The 26,338-nt window shown below is 40.2% G+C and overlaps 1 protein-coding gene across 4 annotated transcripts in view; it reads right to left on the bottom strand.

Annotated features, from left to right (window-relative positions):
• Rbm33 (RNA binding motif protein 33) overlaps positions 1-26,338 on the bottom strand; it is a 109,407-nt gene that overhangs the window by 67,752 nt on the left and 15,317 nt on the right. For 2 of the 4 annotated variants that reach the window (XM_059257778.1, XM_059257779.1), the window contains exons 3-7: positions 23,991-24,039; positions 17,272-17,348; positions 14,657-14,969; positions 11,342-11,461; positions 3,888-4,059 (exon numbers count right to left, since the gene is read on the bottom strand). In XM_059257778.1, the coding sequence (XP_059113761.1) occupies positions 3,888-4,059; positions 11,342-11,461; positions 14,657-14,969; positions 17,272-17,348; positions 23,991-24,039 (731 nt within the window). The remainder of the gene's footprint in view (positions 1-3,887; positions 4,060-11,341; positions 11,462-14,656; positions 14,970-17,271; positions 17,349-23,990; positions 24,040-26,338) is intronic. The other 2 variants (XM_059257780.1, XM_059257781.1) reach the window with 1 other exon arrangement.

The raw sequence follows: 26,338 nt of genomic DNA, 5'->3' as shown, positions 1-26,338 counted from the left end.
CCCATTCTGCTTTCAAAGACCACCCAAGTCCAAGTCTGCTTCCTAGAGCAAGAGAAGCCACTGCTCTTCACTTCCAGGCTCAACCTAGAAACAAATGGTCAGAGTGTCCATGTGTAAAGCACACTCTGGCCTTTTCATACACAATGAAGCAACCCTTTACGCACATGGTCTAGCAATCTTGCTCTACTGGCCTCTACCAGAGCATTACTACCTACGCCAGTGACATCATCTGCACAGAATGATTTTGTTCTGAATTCACAGTTGTGTGTCATCCTTGGGAAAATAGAGAAAACCATCACTTAACTAGTTGTCTGTAAGGCTAACTTGTAGAAGAATCCTGACTGAGAAAAAGGCTAACTAATTAAGTAAGACTAACTTAAATGAAAGCCCCAAATTATAACCCCCAATTTTAACCCAGACTGATATGAATGCCCCAATTAACAACTGAGATTTAGCTCTTTAACAGTGGAGAGGGTCATGTGTGTGAACTAGTGCTCTTCACACAAGGCAACACTATGTGTTTGAAAGCAATCAAACTCTTCTAGATCTCAAAAAGAACTCATCACTTCACACACAGATGCTTTCAAAAAGAACTCATCACTTCACACACATGCTTTCAGAGTCAGGAACGGGAGGTACCACAGCAGCATTTGATTATTCTTTAAAGAACAAAGGATTCTCAACATTAATTAAGGCTATCTATCACTAAGGTAGTAAGCTGTGAGTTGTGGGCTGGAAAGACGGCTCAGGAGTTAAGAGCACTGGCTGCTCTTCAAGAGGACCTGGGTTCAATTCTCAGCACCCACATGGCCACTCATAATCACCCTTAATTCCAGTTCCAAGGGATCCTGTTCCCTTTTCTAAGCTCCACAGGCACTAACACATACACATGATACACATACATACATACATTCAGGCAAACACTGAAAACACACAAAATAAAATAAATAAATCTAATTTTTAAAAGTTTTTATTTGTAAACAAAATGACCAAAAAAAAAAAAAAAAAAAAAAAAACTGTCCAAAAACCACAGGGACTCTATTAGAAACACTTTTATCTCAGTATAAAAGCAAGCAAACTGCTTTATAATCCAATAAACTCCATCTTGGGACTGGGGACACAAGCTAATAGTGACACTCATGTAAACTTCCAGCTCTCAGAGGCTATGGCACCTCCCTCTTTCTCACCAAGCCTTTTATACACCCACTCTGTCTGGGAAGGTGTGGCCCTAGCAGAAAGCTCCTTCTCTCATGAAATCAGTCTTCTGATGGGTGGTGACATCCTTTACATACTGAGAATGACCCTAACTTTGAAGTTACTGGTAAACTTTGCAAACATTAAGCTTCCTTAAATTAGAACTCTAAATAGAAAGAAAAGACCTTGGGGGTGGTGTTTTATTTTTTGAGACAGGTTCTCACTGTGTTAGCCCTGGCTATCCTGGAACTCACTCTGTAGACCAGGCTGGCCTCAAACTCAGAGATCTACCTGTCTCTGCCTCTGAAGTGCTGGAATTAAAGGCGTGAGCCACCACTGCTCAGGGAGACAAAACTTTTAACATTTTCCTTTGTCCAATTACCTAGCCAAATTACCATATTCTACAAAAATACTCTTAGTCCTTTTTAGAAGAACAGTAAATAATCAAATTGTTTACCCTTACAGTAAGTACTGTTTCTAAGGGTTCCAAGCCCTCTCCCTTCTCCAGTTAGAGGGACGCAACTCGTCTACAACAAAACAACACTCCTTTTGTCTCTGGAGACACTGATTACAGCTGTCAGGTACCTTGAAAAGAAAGCAGACTTGACAGCTTTCGGAATAAAGGAAAGTATAAATGACTCAGAAAAGAAGGGAAGAAGGCAAAGATTCTGAAAAAAGGATGTACCAAATGAAAAGTACGAATACAGACAAGTGGAACGTTCAAAAACAACCATCCTCACATCCTCAGAGGGAGATAAAATAATTATTAACAACAACAATGAGCTGAATTTGAATTAGTGGATAAGGGCAACTTAGTGTTCACCCAGAGAATTTGTATGTGCCCCTGAAATATACATGCTGCATGCTGCTTGCTCCTGTTTAATAGTAAAAACAACTATGTTGTGGTTTGAATGAAAATGGCCCTTATAGATTAGGGAGCAGGGGTGAGGGGTAGAGAAGTGGAGAAGCCCCAAGTGAGTAAAGTCCTGAGAGAAATGTATTTTGAGATGTACACAACCATTTTGAGGACTCACTGACCCAAGGGAAATTGGCAAAAATTATTACACCCATGTGGGCTAGGCTCTAGAGGAATAACAAAGCTTTCATTGGAGTCAGAGTCCAAGTATGAACAACTGATCTACATGGGCAAAGACTATCAGCTTCCTCCTCCCGGATGTTTATAGCCTGAGATTGCTTCCCTATACAGACTTCCTACCACGATTAGCTAGCCCCTTCCCCTGTGCTGTACATAATGAAAAACCTGAGGTTCTAAGTAGCTGGAAGTAGCTCAAGATAATGTTAGAGAACCTCACCTGATTCCAGCTCCACTGTATGTGTGTCTATCTTTTCTTCATTCCCTCACTGTTCCTAGCCAGGGTTCTAGGTCCCAAGCTTTGAATGACAAGGTACATAGGATCATATATTTGAATGCTTGGTCCAAGTTAGTGGAACTGATTAGGAGATACGGCCTTGTTGGAAAGGTGTGCACTGGGGGCATGACTAGAGGTTTCAGATGACTCACACTGTGTCTATGTTGCTCTCTCTGCCTCCTATCTGTGGATCAAGACTTGAGCTCTCAGCTATACCTGTCACCATATCTTTGCTTTCCCATCATGGACTCAAAGCCTCTAGAACGAAAAGCTCAACAACACTTTTTTCTAAGTTGTTTTGGCCATGGCATTGTGTCACAGAAATAGAAAATAACTAATACAAACCACAAATAATGGTGTTTAAAAATAAAGGGGCTAAGAATGTGGCTGCCAAACTGAGTACCACCACACACACACACAAACACACACACACACACAATCACCAAGGTAATGATGAGGCCTTGATCTTGATTTTTATCTTGACCCAAATAGAAAAGCAGATAGACCCTGATGTCGAGTGAGCCTTGCCTTCCTTCTCAGAAAGCCATACCCTGGTGGTCCTGTTCTTCTAAAGCCCAAGCAGCACACTGAAAATACAATCTTCCTGGGAGCTGTCTGGGTCTAAAGACTCAGAATGGCTGGGAGTGGCCCCAACATTATTTTCAAAAGCCCCAGGGTTGTTCTACACAAATGCCTCTACCATTAAGCAATACTCCCAGCCCCTGGGATGATTGTGACACTCCAATTAAACCCAATAATCAGTGGAAAGGGACATAAACTGTAGACAGGGGTAGGGTCACTGCTGTCACCCAGCAACAGTCTGAGGAAGGTCTTCAACAGTAGACTCTCGACATCCAGTTAATGAGCTCTATAAGCTAGTCACTGAACACTTAGGAACAGACAGAGAACCCAAAAGGATGACTACAAAGATGTAAAATAAAACCAGTTTGGCCCAGATTTAATGCTTCCCAAGGGGCAGTCTAGTAGAGAAGAGCCAGTATCCTTGCCAAGCATCCCCATGCCACCACCTCAGTATAGTGAGAAACATAGGGCATCAAAGAGAATAGCTTTAGGCCATATACTCGCAAAGAAAACTACTAAAAAAATAAAATACTTTTAAATATTTCACTCAAACACTTGTAACCCAGAATTGGCTGTTTGGCAGAATGATGAGCACAGCACAGGTGAGCACCAGCCTCCCATATATCACACATCCTCACCAACAGTCAATCATAGTAAGATCTGGAAAGATCTGAAGACGAAATGAAGACTGGGGAAACAGGTAAAAAAAAAATTTACCCACAGGCCAAAAATAAAAATTACCCAAAGTTTCTGGAATGTTCCTTCTCTCTCTAGTTACATCTGAGAGCCTAATAATTGTTCCTTCTTTCCTTTCAGTTTTGAAACGTAATCTTCCTGATTCTTCGTCATCGTCATCTTCTTCATCTGATTCTTCTTTCATGTCTTTCTGAAGTTCCAGGGTTTCCATCCCTCCCTACAAGCAGACAGAGACAAACAGGGAGAGGTCAGTCTATAGTCACTTAAAATGTGAGGAGACGTCTAGATCCTAGGAAAAGGCCATAGGAACCATGAAGCCAACTCTAGTGGAGGAAAACTTCAAATATTAAAAAGAAACCCTCAAATTCTTGCCTGTAGTTAACATATGAGGACCTCCACACCGCTGGTACTCACACTTGCTAGAACACAGACATCAGCTAACATCCCTGCTGCCTTACATCTAATCCAGAACACAACAACAAAGTTCCCACACAACTTAATTTGTATATGACTACAATGTAAGCTACCATCTGTAAATCCACACCACTGAGGTAACACTAGAGTTAACAGTGCAGAATCCATCTGGTAGCTACAATGGTTACTTCAACCCTGTAAGCTAAAGAGTTCACAGTCCCTAACCACACACTTTGACCTCTGTCAGCTGTCCCTGTCAGTTCTGAGGTTTGTGGCTGCTTGCTACTATTCTAGTCTTCACAACACTTCTTCATCACTATCCCTCCCCTTCCTATTTACTTCACTCTTGTTGTCTACCGATAACTTACCACATACTTAGTGCTGAGGCCAGTAAAAGACAAACCATTTCTTCTGCCACTTCTTCATACCAAATAAAACCAAGTTTTATTTTAGCAGAGTCCCTTACAAAATTCCCTCTAGCGCCAACCCAAACTAACACACATTTTTTCATACAATTCTTCCTTTTGAGCTCCTATGGCCCTCTTAGGTCAGTCTCAGTAGCACACTGGCAGATGAAGACTGGCATGCACTGAGTATAGGGTTCATTTAAACACTTTCTACCAGTGTAATAAAAAAATGCAGCTTGCCTCTCCATTATCATGAACGATTCTTTATTCTTAAAAGAAACAAAGACACACTGTTAGAAAATACACAAGAAGCTAAACCCACAGACAATCACTGTGAATTTCCTTCTTAAACATCTTCAATGTGCAAAGCTAATTGTAAGTCAGAATCTATAACAAGTAGTACAAACAGAGCACAGCTCCAGGAATCCAAATGCCGAACATGGAGATTAACAGTTCACTTTCAGTCTAATGACTATGGCTTTTCAGTGCTGTGAGGTTCAGCATGCTGGAGAATTCTGCAGCCCTAGAATTTCACATTCTTGTTAGTGTAACATTACCTTTCCTGTATCATTGTATACAAACCTGAAAATAGAGTGAGTGGTATCTATGATGAGCCCTCAAGGTACCAATGCCACAATGTCCCTACTATATCTCTACATGCACAGGCAGGACTGCTCTGTGTTAACATCTACACCAGTGACTGGAAATCCTGTTCAGAAGCAGATTCTGACCCGGGAGGTCTAGAGTGGCACCTGAGAGTCCACATTCCTCACAAGCTCCCAGAGAAGCCAACTCTTGGATCCACAGACCACATATGGCCACAGAGAAGCAATCATGTCCACCAAAGCAAAAACTTTACTGCAGCAGTTCTAACAACCATAAAATTACAATAGATACAAAGAAGGGTTAGTAAAATTTGGTATTCATTAGAAAATCACCACCAGCAAACTAGAATCAAAAAGAACATCTTCAATCTGAAAGCAAAACTTTAGCTAGCACTTAGTGCCTTGCTCCTAGCACTACAAGTAAGGCAAGAAAGTCTGCTCTGGAGCTAGTCTTCTGCTGTACACTTGCTGGAAGTCAATAAGGCAAAGGAAATAAAAGGATTCTGATTACAGAGAAAGAAGGAAAATGCTTTCATTAACAGATAATTTTTAAAAATGTTACCCTGGGTGCTGGAGAAATGACTCAGTGGTTAAAAGTACAGACTGTTCTATCAAAGGATCTAAACCGAGTTTGCAGCACTCAAATCAGGTGATTTACAGCCACCAGTAATTCCAGCACTGGCAGATCATACACCTCTTCTGGTATGCATGGGCACCTGCACTCCTGTACATAACCAAACACACACACACACACACACACACACACACACACACACTCGTATATATAACTAAACACACACACACTCTCATGTACATAACACACACACACACTCTTGTGTACATAACTAAACACATACACACTCTTGTGTACCTAACACACACACACATACACACACATACACACACACATACACACACGTGTGTGTGTGTATGTGTGTGTGTGCGCAAAGCTATATAAAAATAAAACCTTTAAAACTTAAAATAATAAACTTGTCTATTTTGATCTAGAGATACATGGTCATCTCTATTAAAACCCTAGCCAGACTTCTAGTAGACATCAACAAATCCATTACACAAAAGAATCTTAGAAAAGAATAAACTTGGTGGGTTTACACTACCTGGTTTCATGTTCCATTATTCCAACTGCTGTAGTGCTAACATACGGACTTTATAAAAACAAATTAATGGAGAAGAGCCTGAGGGTCAAAAAAAAGTCAGCTGACAACACAAAAACTACATTGATTTGATGGGCAGGAAAGCCTTCACAGCAAACCAGTGGAACAGCTGGAAAAACATTTTTATTTAAAAACAATGGATTACTCTCATATCTCAGATGCTATTAGACAAGGCAGCCTCTAACTCTAAACTAACATGAGCTAATATGACACAAAGCTTCCACAAGGAAAGAGGGAGCTAATTTTACAATCGTGGGGTAGTCAAAATTTTCTTAGGTCACAAAACTACTTGGTCTTCATTCAAATTATGTTCTACTTAAAAAAAATTAAATTTGGGAGCTGGGAAGATATAATAAAGACATTATTAAAAATTTAAATTTGTTTACACCCTGAACACGCCTGATCTCATTTAAAAAACTTAAATATAAGAAAATGAAGATATAATTCAGAGGTTCAGAAAAATTTTTCACAAACCATGTATCTACCAATGGAGTTGATATCTAGACTATATAAACACTTATCCAGCAACCTCTCTCAATTACAGAAACTAAGAACATACACACCAACTATACTATGTAGAGTACAAATGTATAAACAATAATCTCAATGAAGACCTTATACATTCTATAGCTTATATGAACAAGACAACTCACTTTAAAGAAAAGGCAGCTAAAACCAAACCCATGGGCTGTATAAAGTCCAAAAGAATATATGAACAGTACTCAGTATCCTACCCATCAAAGAAATGCAAACAAAACCCACAATGATACAGCAATTGAAGGGCTGAATAAAAAAACTGATACCAAACAAGGGGGAACAATGAAGACTCTCAACTAGATGAAGGGTATAAAATGGTAATCACTTTTGGAAAAACATTTGGTAATTACCTTAAAATAAAAAATAAATAAATGCATGAATGAATAAATCAGCACCATGCTATTCTAGTTCAGTAATTCTACCAATATCTAACAACAAAACAAAACTGTATATCCACAAAATGTTGAACATTCATCCATAACACAACAACAACAACAAACACTAGAAACAACCCAATATTTAACAAGAGAAAAAAAAAAACAATAAGGTGTATCAATAAACAGAATAACTATTGCTACATGTAAGTACTTGAATTAATTCAAAATTACGTTAAGCAAAAATAAGTGAACATAAGATTATGGGTGTAGTAGCTCAAACTTGTGTAACACACTTGAGATTCTACTTTCAATCTCCAACACCACAAAAACCAACAAAGGGGGAGCAGCTAGTCACGAAGATGAACTTCTAGTATAGTCCAATCAAGTAGGGTGGGAGAAACAATAGTGTTAGCCTCTGTAAAGCCAGGACTTTAAGGGAAAAGCCAGTGTTTCCTGGCTTAAGCCATTTGTCTGCATTGGGTGCTAATATCAGGCCTTTAAAAGACTACTCCAATCTTACCTTTGTGAGTGCTGGGTGTAAAGCAGGAGCCTTTCCTCTAAGCTGAATGTGACTTTTTATCCTTTGTGTCTCACTCTCACTCTATGAAATAAATGAAAACTTAGAGGAAAATAAGTTAGTGTAAGAGACTCTTCACCCCAATGGTGCAGTTGTAGAAGGTGTCTAATTGGGTGTTAGTACCAGGGCTTTAAAAGACTACTCCAATCTTTTTTCTGTGAGTACTGGATGTAAAACAAGAGACTTTCCCTTAAGTTGAATTTGACTTTTTTGGAGAGTAATGGGATTGTTCCTCATCAACGACAGTAAAGGTAGGACAGAAGGCAGGGGAAATTATGGAAACACTGAGACAGGAAAAGAGCCCCATTCTGGAGTTTGGGAGAAATATCTCACTAGTGGCAAATCAAGGATTCTAGCATAATTACCAAGATTTACTGTGAAGGCTGCCAACAGAATCATAATATTCCTTTTATATAGAGCTATTTTCAAAAAGGAATGTTAAAATAACATAAATCACTCTGAAGGCCCTGAGTTTGTCCTATTCCTTTCCCAGATATTTTATGAAGATCTCATAAAAAACCACTATTAATTTTAGTTTACAATGAAAACATTCTAACTCAATCAGCAATTCCTATGACTTCATCACTTGAAACCCTGAAGAACCCACCAATGTAAGGGTATGTGGCTCCTATAAAGACATATAATACAGTGTGACTAATGCTGGGAGGGGTTCTTAATCTTTTCCCTGGGAGTCTTTCTTTTAACTGTGCAATCTGTCTCTCAATGATCTCCAACTCTGCTTTATACTGGCTTATCCTGAAATTCTTTCTTGTGGTAAAGTCAAGAAGCCCAGCTTCACCTGACTGGAGGTCTCTGAAAAGAAATCAGGCTGCTGTAGGTGGCTGTGCAGAGCTGTGTCTCTGGCTTGCACTCCACAGCTGCTGACAAGATGGTAAGTTGGGTTATGCATGAATAAAAATTTAATCATTTGATATCTAAATGACTGATTCACTGAATATAAACTATTACACTGTGTGCAGGCTTAGACAGGGTCTTTCACCAAATCCAAAAATCACTATTTCTGCTAGACTATCTGGTTGGTGAACTCCCAGGATCCACTTGTCTATAACACTCCAATACTGGGATTAACATAAAACTCTAGTCATGACTAAACAACCCTACAGTCTAAAAGCAATCACTATGGCTACTTTAGACTTTTGACTGTTTGTTTTTAGATTTACAAACAATTTAGATACAGAGCATGGAGGAGCTGAGAGCAAAACACATCACCTAGCACTTTTCACTTAATTAGACATAACTTCCTATGCTGGACAGCAAAAGGAAGACATGGGTTCCTTTCCTATGGGGCCACTACGGTGACTTAATGGAATGTTTACACTGCCAACACACACAAGCACTAGGGCTTTGAATCCATCTTAGAGTTTCCCTTTAAATAAACTCATTAAAGTAGAAGTATTGAATCAAAAAATAACATGCTTCAGGGTTGTTGAGCCTGTAAAGGACAGTGAGGGTGTTAAAAGCTAGCAAAGTGGTCTGACACAGACTCATGGAAGATGTGAGAAGACCAGGACGTGGTGGAAGTGGGCTGAGTCATGAGTCACCTCCCCAGTAGCAGTAATTCCCTGAGGCCCCACTCACCCAGGGCCCTGTGATCATGTCCAGAGGGATCTGTGCTTAAGGATGGATCCTTACCTGTGGGACCTCTGTTCTAATCTAAACAGACCTGCCCTGAAGCAGACCCTTTCTTTCAACAAGGTCACTGGGTACACAAGCACACCTGGACAGAAATTCTACAACAAAGAACAAGTAGTTATGTGCTCACAGAATATGCAGAACCCAGAGAAGTGGTTTTGTAACATTTCTAGTACATACTCCCCAACAAAGTAAGACTACATCTTCCAATGAGCTCAGGTTTTGCCAGTATTAAAATAGGTTTAATCTTTACCTTATTGAATATATTTTCATGTGCTATTTATAGCTCATCTGTTTATCCCATGAGGATATGTGACATATGCACCAAATTTTTCCTTTCCAATCTTTGACCACCCAAAGACTTCCTTGGTAACCTTCCAGCCGCTCTACTCCCTGCTTTCAGGTCTTCTTGATTTCTATCTCAAGCATCCTTGCAGGCTCGAGCAAGTTGGGTGAGCAGTGTCCTGGGCAGAATGATACTGAAAGCTATGGGCAACCAGGCTTCCTGTCCTGGGTCTCCTTCAACTTTGCCATGATCCTTGGATTAGACACCTTCTTCTACAACTGCACAATCAGGGTGAATAAGTCTCTTATACTATTTTTTTTTTTCCGCTAAGTTTTCATTTATTTTTCAGAGTGAGAGTGAGACACAAAGTACAAAAGAAAAAGTCCAAATTCAGCTTAAGGGAAAGGCTTCTGTTTTACACCCAGAAAAAAAAATGTAGTCTAGTTCTAAAGTCCTGATATTAACACCCAATGTAATAAAATGGCTTAAGCCAGGAAATACTGGCTTTTGTGTAACTCTTCTCTGGCAGGCAACAAAGAACATTAAGGAAACTATTGGAGGAAAAAAATGTTAAGTTTTAAGAAAGTTCCCAGGGCTAAGAAGATTTTATTGCCTATTATAGACCTAGCCACAGTGCCTACAAGTTCTCAGTGAGAGCATTAGCAGAGGCCCACTGTTCTTTCAAGAGGACTTCAGAGGTCATTTCTTCCATATAGCCTTAGACATGGACCCTCCCCAATATGGGAGCTGTCACTTTCTGCTGTGTTTAACGGTAGTTTTTAGCAACTTCCTCCTATGTTAGACTGCAAGTCCCTTGGAGGCCGAAACCAAGGTCATCACTGTTTCTCCAACACCTAAGACAGAACCTAAAACAGAAAACCTTGCAGTGTTTCTTGAATAATGGTCCAAATTAGCTAATATTAACTAATTAAGATAATTACAGCACTGATTTCAAGGCACTGAAATCACACTTTCTTGAAAGTCAGCTCTAAAAATCACTTTCAATACTACCACTCGGGGCCAGCTGCTATATTCAGCAGGCGAAGCACTTACACAAGCCTGGTGAATTGAGTTTGACCATTCAGAACCCACAAAACGGTAGGAGAGAAGAGACTCTACAGGCTGCCGTGACTGACAATGAGTGTGGCATGCAGAGACACTCGTAGACAAATACACACACACACACACACACACACACACACACACACACACACACACACATACACACACCCCATAAACATGCAATAATAAAAAGAAACATTTAAAAAAGACAAGCATTACTGATCCAGGGCACATACAGGCACCAGGCACCACATCTCACTTCTCTAGGCACAGGCTTGGGTTTCTACCATAATGCCCAGTTCACAGACTCATCAACTTTTCACTAATACTTTAAAAAAATAAAAAAGTGCTCATTTTAAATCTTGAAGGAAAGAAACTCAGTAAACTGTAGAAGTTGAACAAGTACCTCGTGGGTCTCAGAAGCAACCTGGGAATCAGTAATCTCATCTAAGTCATCTTCAGCCTCACAGTCTTCCCGCACTTGCAGCCCTTGTTGCCCACCATAAGCCTGCAAGTATTCTTCATCCTAACGGCCATTAAAGAGAAGAAACATTTTTCTCACAAAGCTTTTGGGTGTTTTCAACCACTTTTCATGTACGATTCATGCGGAGTTATTGTAACACATTCTACTGTGGTGATGCCCTGACTGAGCACACAGCATAGGAGCTTCCTCTGCATGGTCAGACAAATCAAGCGTACATGGTGGTCCAGAAATGAGGAGAGTGACAATGGCTCAGCTGCAGAACCAAGCCCCTGGTGAGCAGCCTTTACATCCACACCCAAAGGAAAAAGGCCTTTCAAAAGCCAGGCTTGTGTCCTCACTGAGGAGCTTGGAAGCAGCAGAAGCTGGACTTTCATGCCCCACAACATCCTAGGGCCAACAGAGACAACAGGAGTGGACAATTTAATACAGCAAAGTGCTTTTCAGACACTACACTACATACAGTGGATTCTTCATCAGGCCTTTCTTTCTCTTGGGTGAAAGGATGATTCCAAGTTTTTCCATACATGGAAAGGGCTTATCAGTAGGCAAGCTTGTCTCTTCTAGGCTTAGACAAGGTAGCAGGCAAGGCGACTGGAGATCACCACACTGGCAAAGAAAGACTGCTGCTGGCATTACTAACAAGTAATGAGGTAGGGAGAGCTGACCCACCTGTTTCTAAAGATGATCCTAACACTGCATTCCACTTTGCCCAAAAATCATTAGCATCCCATCAAAAAGAAGTAGAGATGCTAATTAACATAGCCAATGGAATAACAATAACACAATGGAATAGTCTGCTACTCTCTACACAAATGGTAAATTTGAACTCAATTTTACAAAACAATGCTTTACAAAAAATCTCATTTGGTGCTAACTTCACAGTGAATACACTCCAATGTCATCAACAAACACTATTCTGTTGGCTACTGAGCAATACAGTTCTTGGGGCTACCAGAGTAGATTATAAAATGAAATCATGCTCATCAACAATGATGCTTGCAAAATTCACTTAACACAATAGAACAGACCTCCAGAGCTCTGCTGACCAGTCTCTCAACACTTCCTCTGATCTCCCTTTCTTCACAGGTAACAGAAACCCTTCTGGTTACAAACTCTGTGGTCTTAAAGATTCTATGGCCAGTTATGCACCAAATGTATGTTTTTATAGGTGGGCTCTCAAAAGAAAGCCTATGCTTGTGAATCCACATTTCAGAGTTAAGTCTGGCTTTAGAGAGCAGGTTAACAAATTCGGACTAGGACAAGGAACCAGTTTAAATCACTCAATAAACTAACTACACACCCCCAGGGTACATGGGACACCACCTATTCATGTGTTTACTAGTATAATGACAATATGCACATCAGGAACAGTAGTCTGAGACAAGGCCTGGCTGCTGGACAAGAGCAAAGCATTCCACAGCTTAACTCTGCTCTTTTCCCACCCAGGGCAGTCACTTCAGACACTACCACTGTGGTATCCATGAAGAAAGAAAAGGATAGCTGTGGCTCTAACACCAAATAGTAAGGTAGGCAGCCACTGTTCACAGAACATTCAGCTGTGAAACACTAGCACACTCAGAATTTCTAAATAAAATTTCAAAGTTTTTGAGTTTTTTTTAATTCTGAAAAAATTTCATTTTAATGTAAAAGAGTTCTATAAATGTTTCAATTGAAATATTTTATTCTTTTCAGTACCTTAATCTTGGACCACAGGATGCTGAATTATTTAAATGGATTTTGTATTACTCCTGGGACTTTATGCAGCCCTAAGTTGGACAACAAAATATTTAAGAGGAAAATTTCTCACTGATTGTAAGTTCTCTCTTCACAAGACCACAAGAACCAAGTAAGTGGCTGAGGAAACTCACCCTGCACACACTTTCCATGCTTTTTATGGTTCAACAATATTAATATGGCTATCCATTAGTAAAGATGTGCTGATTATTTAAAGAGTAAAGGATCCAAGAAGTAAACAGCTAATGTTACAAATTAATACTAACAGTCAAATACTACAAGAAAACAGGCACATTTTCAAAGACCTTGGGTTAAATCAACAAACTTTTTAAATTATAGTGTCTCACAAGCAAGCACACCCTGATCAGAAGACACTGCCCATCTACTAAAGGGCTGATTACTAAAATACATCATTATAGGACCACAGACAGCAGGCTTCATAATGCTGTTTCATGACTCTACTGACCACAAACTACACATATTTTCTGAAGAATAAGTCTCTACCTCCTGAGACATCAAAGCACAGTCATGACTGAACTAAATATTTTCAGGCTCTTTATCACCAACCCCTTGTGAAGCATGCTGCTTCACGCATAAGTGACCAAGATTTATCAACTGTTGGCTGCTGTCCTCAAATGCAGGCACACACTAACGATGACACAAGTGAGACTGCTACTCCTACCAACAAGGTTCTACAAGTCCTGATGCTACACACCTCCAGCCCATCTCAGCAGCCTCACCTCCACTCTGCTTTCATGGGACCCCAATGAAATGAAACCCTTAGGCATTACACAATGCAGCAATAACGTCTTTCCAGCATAAATGTCATTAGGTGCTTTTTATAAAACACAAACCTCTTCTGATACATTATGACAGATGACCAATCTTACACCAATACCTCTTTCTTTCCTGGTGTTTAATAAAAATAAACACTACCTACCAAAGCCATCTTTCTGAAATAAAGACCACCACCATCTTAGCTTGCTGATTATAGATAACAAATTATGTGTGACATTTTCTAAACTAACCTCAACCTCTTTATTCAGGTTTAGACAGTTCTCAGTAAGAAAGGGATGAATGAAAACAGGACATCAATCACTGTGGAATATTAGCACCTTAAAGATGTCTTTAGCAGGTCAATAATCTTTTCACCTTAGAAGGACTTTATCAGATCTTGTCTAAAGCCTGGATAAAAGCTCTGCATTAAGTACTTCTAACATTGACAGTGTGCCTCCACCACACAAAGCTGTTTTCTTCCTTAGGGTGCAATCCTCAAGGTCACGATTCTTTGCAGCCTTCCAGAATGACAAAGGAGCATTAACTCTGGCCAAACAAGCTGTCAACACAAACTTTGTCATAGCTCTGATAAAGAAACTGGCAGACAGTGATAATAAGGTCTAATTTCTCCCCTTCCCATGGGAGGTAAACAGACTTCAAATCAGTCTAGAAACCTATGCGCAGGAAGCCATGTTATCTTTGGCCATTCAAAAGAGAAAGACTCACTGTAAATTCATCTAAAGGTTCATTGATTTCGATGTCTAGCACTTCATCATTGTACAGCTGCTCCTCCTCTGGCTCATCCCCATATTCTATTTGGTCTTCTGTCAACTCTGCATCATGGCTTTCATACTGTCCTTCCTCTGGGTACTCTTGAGTATACAGTTCTTGTTCCTCGGGTTTGTGGTAGGCTAGCTCATCTTCTCCTTGTTCATATTCAGATTCCTGTTCCCCAGATTGGTCGTTGGTATTGTCAGACAGCTCAAATGATGTAACTATGCCAGAAGTGGTATTCAGACTGATGGTGACACCCTGAGAACTAGAAGAAAAAACAAAAGATATACTGAGAGGAAGCACAAAGCTGCATCATTACATAATTGAGTTGTAACCACTGGTTACAAGTCATCCCACTGGGTGAGTACACTCTTAACAATCCATGAAAATATAGCTGCAATAGATTCCAAATGGCCCAAGGCCACTGACCCACAATGCAGACAGTATCTCCACTTGTCAGCTCTGTTATCTGACCAAAAGAATGAAGTCAGCCCAATGAAGTAGCTGGTCTAGCTGTCAAACATCCAAGACTTGAACCTAAACACTTTAAATCTTCATCTACTATTTTGTTTGTTTTGTTTTCTATTTTTTGAGACAGGGTTTCCTTGTGTAGCCCTGGCTATCCAGGAACTCACTCTGTAGATCAGGTTGGCCTCAAACTCAGAGATCTGCCTGCCTCTGCCATTGGAGTGCTGGTATTAAAGGCGTGTGCCACCATGTCCAGCACCTACTTTTATACAATGAAACAGACGAAACCTGGATAGTATGACTGTTTACAGAAAGCAAGAGTACTACTCAATCAGAAAATCATAGTTAGGATTGTTTTTAAGACTTATTTAAATTTTGATTGCCTGCATGTAGTATGTGCATTACATGTAGCCTGGTGCCCACAGGCCAGAAGAGAACATAGGATCCCCTGGACTGGAATTACAGATGATTGTAGGTAGCCTGATATAGGTGCTGGAAAATAAATAAATCAAGAGTCCTCTGCAGGATCAATAAGTGCTCTTAACTGCTGAGCCATTTCTCTAGCCCCCACAATTAGAATGTTGAGAACAATGTAGTTTCTTTTTTAAAACGTATGATGCAAATTGTAAGCTCTTCTCTAAGAAAATCAAAACAAAAATCTGTGTCAAAGTACATCTCAATGTTCAAATAAATGTATGCTAATCACAAATACATTAACAAAAAATAATTGATACATCACTAGCTGTGGTGGCTCATGTCTATAATCCCAGCACTCAGGTGCTCAGGAAAGAGGATTGGCATGAGTTACAGAACAGTCTACACTACAATACAATCCATCTCAAAAACTAAACCAAACAAACTGGCAAATTCTTCATAAGACAGCAAAAGGCCTTAACGTCACAAAACCCCTATTATACCTATTATATCACTAAGTCCTAAAGGGCAAACATTTCAAGGTAAGAGTTCAAATACAGGGGCTGGAGATATGGCTCAGCTGTTAAGAACACTGGCTTGTTCTTCCAGAGGACCCAGGTTCTATTTCCAGCACCCTCATGTCGCTCACAACCATCTGTACCTCCAGTTTCAGAGGATCTGATGGCCCCTTCTGACCTCAGAGGACACACAAGTGGCACACAGACATGCATTCCGGCAAAATATTATATATAAAATTTTTTAATTAAAAAAAAAAGTTTAAATCAAAGACCACAGAATAAATCTGTGCTCACAGCAAGCAGCCTATACAGCAAAACTGAGCACACCATAGACTTCAATCAAGTAGCCTAAACAGCAAAACTGAGCACACCATAGACTTCAAGCATCTGGCCAACCTCCAAAGATGTATTTCAAGGCCAACTTTATTCAAAAGATCAAAATACAATTCATTATATCAAAGAAGAGAATCTCACTGGTAAAATAATTTAAAACTCTACTTTTAGCCACAAACTATGTGGGAAAACAAGTTTCAAATCTATGGCCTTTATATGATGTATTTGTAATCATATTTATAACCCAGAGATATGTGGGTATTTTCCCCATGGTTCTTCCTAAAACTGGAAATTTTTCTGAGTATCTCCAAAGTACCTCTCCAGAGTGGCATCAATAAAAACTGTCTGAAAGGAAAACAAGGAGAGCAACATCAAACTGCAGTCACCTGCATCATGTCAGAGACCACTAACTCCAAGCAGACAAAACACTAAGCCTTCACAAACTGCTCTGAATAACATAAGTTTAAGCCACTGATCTATTTATAGGAACACTCTATATGGCTTCCATATCAGAATATACCAATATCTCACTCAGAATGTAATGTATGTTAGAAATCCAATACCACATTATTCAATTACTCATTATAATTACAAAGTATATAAATAGTTCCCATTTGATTTAAATATGGCCCAGTTTTTTTGTTTTTGTTTTTGTTTTTCAAGACAGGGTTTCTCTGTGTAGCTTTGCGCCTTTCCTGGAACTCACTTTGTAGACCAGGCTGGCCTCGAACTCACAGAGATCCCCCCTGGCTCTGCCTCGAGAGTGCTGGGATTAAAGGCGTGTGCCACCACTGCCCAGCTATGGCCTAGTTTTAATGATTTAATATTGAGTACCTGAAATTTTCTTCATCTTCATTATCACTCTGTAGAAGATCATCATTCAGTTCTTCATCTGACAAATCCGACTGATTCTAATTAAAACAAGAAATCGAATTAATGTGTGTCACTCCCATAAAAAGACTTGTTACCAAGCACAAGGTTACCCTGAGAGGGTTGTTTCTAACCCTCTTGCTACTTGACCTCTTGTCATTCAGGTTTGCTCAGTCTGGCATTGCCACAGAGAATCCAGTGAGCCCATGGACAGCCTACTGGCTAACCCCTGAGAAATTTTTAAATGCCACAGACAAGTAAGTATCAAGCAACAAGTATAATGGTCAAACTTACTTCTAATTCTAGGATAAAAGAATTAGGTAAAACATCCTTGGAAGGGTATCTGTTAAACAATTTCTCCACCAAAATACTCAAAGAAGAATGGCCTTAAAAGGACGAACAGTGACAGAAACAAAAATCTGAAGTTTTTAAAAAAAAAAAATGCAAGAGATACAAATCCAGTACAAGCTGTTTGTAAGGTCACTAGATCGGAAATTAGACCAATTAGGGAAATACCTTTGGCTTCCCCATACAGATGACAGGAAAACACAAACAACAGCCCAGCTCTTTCAGTGCTGTCACCACCTAACTAGTACACAAAGGCAGCAGAGTGACTTGCTAGAGTTCTAAATTCTAGGTTTGGCTAAACATGTCTCAATAGTAAAGACTGAGGAGTGGTTCAATGTTCCTCTTCTGCTAAAGGCATTCTGAAGTCCAAATGGGGCATACCCTTCCAAAGGGTAGTCAATCTCTCAATCTCTCTCTTTCACTCTCTCTCTCTCTCTCTCTCTCTCTCTGAAAGAAAAACTGACTTGATTTTCTACTCCTTAAATGAATAATCAGTCTGACATCTACAGCTTGCAGAATAGGTTAAACTTCACTGTGTATCTTTTATTACAGAACTGCTGATAGTCAAAAATAATTCTAGGAAAATTTATTAGCTCATGAGACCTCATCTATCTCTGAAATCAAGTAAGCTACCTAAAGCCATGCTTCCAACACAGCAGGATGGATCTGTATGAGAACAAAGCACAGCAATTCACAGACCCAAAATAAATTTGCTGTTAGTGATACAACCAGCTATCCAAAAGGGCCAGTTCTGACAGTGAAGCAGATACTACCCAGTAGCCATGCCTGCTATGGACAAGCCTAAGCTTACTCTCTAATTCAGCAAATAAAACCTCAGGAAATGCTTAAAAATTGGTAATTCAATGAACTTCAAGGAGGGCTACTTTACCGTGTGTGAAACATGTGTGTGCATGCATTGTGTGTACTGTATGTTTAAACTTCAGGGGCCACTTCTGTACACGCGTGTGTGCACGTGCACGAAGGTGCACATGTATTTAAACTTCAAGGGGATTCTGTGGGTATGCATGCACTTGTGTGTTTAAACTCCCAACTACCGGTTCTAAAATCATCCCAGTAGTAATTTATCAAACAAACAAACAACAAAAAAATTAAATAAAATATATGTTGGGGTAGGTCCCAGTGGTCGTCAAACCTCAGTTCTCAGGATTGAGTCTTTCTATCAATTGTGAGCCTACTACGCAAAAGCAGTGGAGGCAGTGAACCAACACCCACTCCTCTGGAAAAGCTTTACTCCTCAAAGGGAAACTAGACTAAAGCAGAGAAGCCAGAGATGGGTTTCAGCACATCCCACTGAACTGGTGTGAACCATTTTTCAGGCAAGCAGAAAGGTTGGGAGAACTCTACTCAAACAAAGCTTGTAGGTTCCAAGCAAGGTATACAGAATGGCAGTGAGTGCTTGTGATATCCTTTGCCTCATCTTCCCAAGAAGACAGAAAAAAGTTCCCTCCAAAACGCCTAAGAATAAGAACTTTCCACAGGGTACCAGGGGTTTAAAGATGGAGACAAAAAGGTCTTCTACCATTCTTCCGACATTGGTACTTAAGACAGAGACTCCTTGGTGTATCAGAATATCTGTCCAGACATGAGGTGATGCCAGAGTAAAACAAATGAAAGGACTTACAAACTAGCGACCCAGCTCCACCTCAGCCATTGTCTTCCTTAGTTTGCAACCTTGCCTTTTCAACACAATTAAAACTCAGCCCTAGATGGTCTGCACTGTCATGAGGGCCTACATGCCACTACAAAAACATACATACCTCTTTCCACCTGTTCCAGTGGAAAGCAGAGTGCTAGCACCCAGTGCAGTCACAGACAAGAGCAATAAACTTGCTAAATCTTACTAGAAATCAAATAATTATGAATTAAACCACCAGCAATCATTAAGATCAGTCACACTGACAAAGATTCTTTTTTAAAAGCAGCATCAGACCTGTGGGAAAGGAAGGTGAGACATACCAAGCCACATACTGTTATTAGGAACAAAAGCTAATCAAACATTTCTAGGCAGCAATTTGGCAATATAAAAAAATCTTGAAATGCCCACACCCTGAGACCAGAACTACCCCCTGACTGACTTCCAAAGAAGATCCCTAAAGCACATTAAGATTTATGCATTAAAACAGCATATCTGAAGTACCCTTCAAAATAACTCAGGAAGGAGTAAGAGAGTAATGTTGAAGCAAGACCACCTCTAACTAAACACTGATGACACTGGAAAAAGCCCCATCAGAATGATATACCATTCTCTCTTCTTCCTCATGCACTCGAGTTTCCACTGAAGAGTTTAACATGAGCAAACAACCTGGAGTAATCACAGAAACCAGCAAAGTAATAGGGTCAGGTGAGGGAAGAGTGCTAGAGAGAGGGATAGTACAGCACAGGTCCTATGAAGGGGAAAATGGAAATGGGGAGATGACTTTATCGAGGAAGGGGAAAAGAGGATGATACTAAAGAGGAAGGAAAGAGAGAGATGACTGAAAAAGCCAAAGAGAAACACATTATTTTATGCTTACCTAAAAACACACATATATTGCTGGGTGTGGTGGGAGCAGAGACAGGCTCTTTGAGTTAGAAGCCAGCCTGATCTACATAGTGAGTTCCAAGACAGTCAGGGCTATATAGAGAGACTCTGTCTCAAAAAACAATAAAAGCAAAAAAACATACATATATAGCAAGTATGCATATGCATATATACATAATTGGAATGAAATTACTCCACTAGGGGTGATAATGCTCCTCCAAGAACCATGAACTATCTAACAGTGTGTCAATCATGGGAAACCTCCCTTCGATCTGTTGGGCAGGGAAATCCAAAGAGACTTAAAGGTAAGACCCTATTGCTGAAAACATCATATACTTCCAAGAGAAAACTTGAAAGAATCAAGATAGGACTGACCAGGAAGCCCCCTCTCTGAGGAATAGCTCTCCCGGTATCTATAGGTGCCATATAAACTGTCAATGGAGAAAAGTAGTTAAAAATTCTACCCAGCTGTAAAACCTACAAATTACAACAATGACCAGCATGGCAAAATATACCCAAGGGTACAATAGTAGCACTTATACCTCACGGGTAACCAACAACTACCTAATTAGACTTAAGGCCTACTCAATAGGAGGAAACTCGAGCATGAAAACTGTACAACTAGACAACTAATCTGTACCTGGAGAGGTCATGGACCCTAGAGGAGGACCTACTACTTCCACTTTCCTAAACCAGTGTGTCTTAGTTAGGGCTTCTATTGATGTAATGAAAACATCATGACCAAAAAGCAAGTTGGAGAGGAAAGGGTTTAATTTGGTTTACACTTTCACATCATAGTCCATCATCAAAGGGAATCACAGGAACTCACACAGGGCAGGAACCTGGAGGCAGTAGCAGATGCAGAGGCCATGGAGGCAAGCTGCTTACTAGTTTGCTCCCCATGGCTTGCTAGTCTGCTTTCTTATAGAACCCAGGACCACCAGCCCAGGGATACACCCACAATGGGCTGGGCCATCCCCCATCAATCACTAATTAAGAAAATGTCTTACAACTGGATCTTATGGAGGCATAGTCTCAACTGAGTTTCCCTCCTTTCAGATAACTAGCTTATGTCAAGTTGACACAAGACCAGCCAGCACACAGTGGAATTCCCAACTTCATTCTAAAAACCTATCCTGATATTCACAAGTAAATGTAGCTCTGACCCCTCATTAAGAATGATTCTTTTAGCAGCTGACAAAGACCAATACAAAAACCTACAACTGGTCAAAATTCAGAAAACAACTGACAGTGGATTACCCATCCCCAAATGATCCCCCTAGACTGAAGGCTCAGGGAACATCTAGGAAGAAAGTAAAAAGACTGTAAGAGCCAGAGGACCAGGACATTACCAATCAGACAGTGTCTTCTATACATGTCAGGGAGATGCACTCATGAACAATATGGTCATCTAAATAAGAACCGTACAATGATAACCAGCTGACATTCCAACATGGATGGGGGAACTCTCACAAGGCCCCATCCTAGAAAAACAAACAAGTGCAATGGCTGCTAGAGAAAGAATCACAGGACAAGCTCTCCTGACAGGTTATCTAATCCCAAGTGGTCAGCTTTAAACACATATACATATAAGCTATATGGACTCAGCAGATCGTACATATGTGTGTTTGTATTTATCAATAATAACTAAAGAAAGGATCTCAGTGAGGGAGATACCAGAGAAGCTGGAAGGGGGAAAAGGGTGAAGTGGGAATACTGTATATATAGTACTCATCTATAAAATCTCAAAAAAAATTTAAAAGAACATTTGTTGGTGTTTTTAAAGTTGCTATGACTTAAGACACTGCTTAACTATTGCCCAGGATTCATGTGTTAAAATGGGGAAGATTGCATCAGCCCAAAACCAGGGGGGACACAGGCTAATGATCAATAGAAGCAGGAAGAACCTTAAGTTACATTCAGTTACTAGAGAAAATGTTGATGAGGCCTAAGATTTAACAGATAGCCAGAGAGCAGGACGGGGATAGACCCACAGCCCAAGTCTACTATACTTTCTGAAATAGTCTTAACTCCAAGTGTAATGAGCTCCAGTATAGTTCTTGACCTATACTGCCCTAATAATTTTAAGACTTGAAAATGAAGTATAAAGAATTATGTTGAGGACCTCGGGAGAAAGCTTTTTTTTTCTTTATTAAGAAATTTTCTACTCACTCCACATGCTATCCACAGACACCCCCCTCTACCCTCCTCCCACCCCCCAGCCCTCTTTCCCAAGCCACCCCACATCCCCACATCCCCCAAATCGAGGTCTCCCATGGGGAGTCAGCAAAGCCCAGCACACTGAGCCTAGGCAGGTCCAAGCCCCTTTCCACTGCACCAAGGCTGTGCAAGGTGTCACACCACAGGCACCGGGTTCCAGAAGCCTATCCATAGACCAGGGACAGATCCCGATCCCCCTGCCTGGGTGCCCTCAGGAGAAAGCTTAATGAAGTGCTTTCCACACAGGCATAAAGACCTGAGTTTAATTCCCAGCACCATGTGAAGGTCGGGTGTAGTAGCAGCAGCATGAACCTAGAATTCTACCACTAGAGAGGTCAAGACAGAAGATCCCCGTGGGCTCCCTGACTAGCCAGCCAATCTAGCCAAAATGGTAAGCTCCAGGTTCAGTGAGGAAACCTGTCTCAAAAAACAAGGTGGCAAACAATTGAACAAGATAAACAGCAGCAACCTTTGGCCTCTACATGCACACATGAACATACAGAAGTACATACATGTATATGCATAATCTCTTTCTTACAAACACTTGTATACACTCACAAATACCATTTTAAAATAATTATGTTAATACTAAGTGAAAACAGAAAATGTTTCTAAACTATTTAGTGAACCAAACAATGTTAATTCACTTTAGAGGATCTGGGGAGGTGCCTTGGTGAATAAAGCACTTGCCAATCAAGTGTAAGGGCTATAGTTCAGATTCCCAGCACACAAGCAAAAACTGAGTGGGCACAATGGTCAACTGTAATCCAAGGGCTCGCAGATGGGGCAAGCTGACTAGCTAGACTAGCTGGATCAGCTAGCTTCGGGTTCAGCAAGAGACCTTGCTTCAATAACTAAGGAGAAGAGTGACTGCGAGAGACGCAGAATGTCAACCTCTGATCTCCACACAGACATTCACAGACAAGCATACCCAAACATGCAAGCACTCACACAAAAAAGGAAAATAAAATTCTCACTTTCATCTCTTGCTTCACATTTCTACTTTTCACATGATTTATGAAACAGATTAGATGTGTATTTTAGGCAGATACACACATATTAAAGATAATGCTTCAAAGTATTTAACCAAAAAGGTCCAGAAAAGTTTCTATGAGAATGTCTAGCCGTATTTATATGCAGATCTATTATATAGTATATAGTATAAATTGGCAAATTTACGTTTAAGTTATCAGTGAATATTCCCGGGAAGTGCATTCTAGAATTACAATGTAAAGTATCAAAACTATAAATGTTATATTCCTTTAAGCACATGTTTTATGCGACTGTTATCCCAATTCTGATACCTGCTAGAGTACACTAGACACAGTAGGAACTAAAATGCTTGCTCGTCACAATAATTTCGACAGCATCTACTAATGAGCAGCCATTCTGCTGAGCTGGAGGAGTAACTACAGGACTAAACACATGCTGAGCATCTGGGAGGCACTAGAGCAATGTAACAATCACTCCATTTACAAACTTCTGGTCTATGCTCAGCTTTCTATCACTTCATCCTATGTGCAAGTGTTTTAGGTACAATTAAATAATTCTTCTAAGTGACCTTATTTCTTACCTTTTTGCCAGACAGTAAATCTTCTCCAAGCAAGTCATCTTCCAGTTCACTGGGGAAAGAGAAATGCAAAGTGTCACTCCTATTAGAATAGAAAATGAGAAGTCACTCAGAAATCCAGTAGGGGTTCCAGGGTGTGGGAACTTTCAGGTAGCTATACTACATTTTCCTTCCTCTACATGAAGAATAAAGATATTTTCAAGGTCACATGGACAAGTCTTTGTCAGCTAAAGTCAGGCTCAATACAGAAGGTAGCTTATTAGATTTAAGCTGAAGCTTAGCAACACAGTAGAGTACTTTAATCCCTTTGCACCTGATTAAAAATCAGCAAAATATGAAATATATACAAAGGAACACCTAAGCTTTCTCCTATCTTTAAAAACTTAGGATGTAATTGCTCAATATCATTAATCAGAAGAAAAAAACCCATAAGAAATCATCTGATACTCGTTAAAGTAGCAGAAACCAAAAGAATTTAAAATAATTGAGTGAAGCAGTAGCTCATCAGTTAAGAGCACTTCCTGCTTTTGCAGAGTTCAGTTCCCTGCACCCATATCAGGCAACTCACAATCACCTTCAATTCCAGCTCTAGGAGATCAAACACTCCCTTCTGGCCTCCAAGGGCACTACACTCACATGGTGCACATGCACACACACATACACACACACACACACACACACACGAACATAAATTTTTAAAAAAATCTTTTACAGAATGAAATTTAAAATTATGCTATAAAATTATATGCAGTAACTAAGGAATGTGGCGTGGAAATCACAGTGGTCACCTGCCAGGTCTCCCAGCATGTTTTTGTGCTGAAGTGACTAGGAGCAGGTTTTCTCCAGGCTCCAGAGGGAATCTATAACACATCAAGAAGCTTGAAATACCTTCTACTGCATTTTTTAAATCTTTTTTATTATTCAGGGTTATGTAAGGCCATTTCCATTCATGTATATAAGGTATTCCCTCTTCTCTCCATTCCCATTTTGTTCCCTTTGTTCCCAAAGCAGTCTGTTTCTCCATTCTTAGCCCCAGTACATATTGTAATAGTATGTAACATTTTGGCCCCCAAGGCAGAGAAAACACATCAAAACATTATTTTTGATAAGTGAAAATGGCTACCACTAGATTGGGCTCTGGTTAACAAAGTCTATAGGTTTTGAGATTAACACCAGCACTAATTATTTTAGCACATTGCTGAACACAATACTAGGAGCTCTAAGAATGCAGAGATGGAGTTTTAAGAGAAAAGCACACTCCCATAAAAGGCCTTTCAGAACTAGAAACCTGGCAAATCATTCAGTTCACATGGTAGGCTCTGGTTACTGTAAGTTACCCTGTAGTTAATCTTATACCCTCACTTCACAAATAGAAATATGGACAAGATCTTAAATAACCTGCCAAAGGTCACACAAAAGAAAGAGATGCAAGGCAAGGACTTTAAAAACCACCTTTCTGGCAGTGGTGGCACACAGTTTTAATCCCGGCACTCAGGAAGCAGAGGCAGGTAGATCTCTGTGAGTTCAAGACCAGCCTGGTCTACAAAGAGAGTTCCAGGGCAGCCAGAACTACACAGAGAAACACTGTCTCAAAAACAAAGAAACAAACAAAAACCCACCTTTCTGACTTCTTCACAGTTCCTTCCAATATTTTAAAGCCAGTAACATCTGGCATTTGATTTTCTGTTACACTCCTCCTATGAAGGCAGGAAAATAGGCTGCTAGCCAATGCCCTATTTAAGAACCTGATTCTACATGACCAAAAATATGCTAGTACCTCTTTGAAAATAAGCATACCTCCATGCCACAGCCTTAAGTAAAGGAAAATAGAAGGTGATACCACGTTCCCAGGAAACACTAACTGGGATAGTAATTAGAGAGGTGTTCAAAATTACCCCCCCAAAAAAAACACAAAGAATATGCAACTTTTGCTAATAAGCAAAAGCATTTAAAAATAGGAAACCAATTCTTAATGACCATGAGTTTAGTTGTCAGTTACTGGTCTATGTATGACAGCATGGCCATTGCTTGAAAGCCCAGTCTCCTGCCCTTCTGGCTCCTGTCCACTCTAGACCCTTTCAACCCATTCTGGACTATGTCCTCCAGGAACGGTTCACAAGAGCTGTCCCACCTCTGGCTTCAATCAAACTAATGGAAAGCACCTAGGGAAATATTACCAAGCAGGAGGATAGAAATCAGCCCTCCCCCCATCACCACCAATCTAAGGCAGTATAAGGATAGCACCACCACCACCACCACCACTACAACTTTCCTGGCTCCCCAGACCTGCCTTCCTATGGGGCCTGGGTAGGAACTACTATGTTCTGGGTATCCTCCTCATTCTTTAAGCC

Source organism: Peromyscus eremicus, chromosome 3 (genome assembly GCF_949786415.1).
Source record: "Peromyscus eremicus chromosome 3, PerEre_H2_v1, whole genome shotgun sequence".
Lineage (NCBI taxonomy): Eukaryota > Metazoa > Chordata > Mammalia > Rodentia > Cricetidae > Peromyscus > Peromyscus eremicus.
The sequence above is the reverse complement of the archived record's forward strand: the minus strand, read 5'-3'. Positions and strand labels throughout refer to the sequence as shown.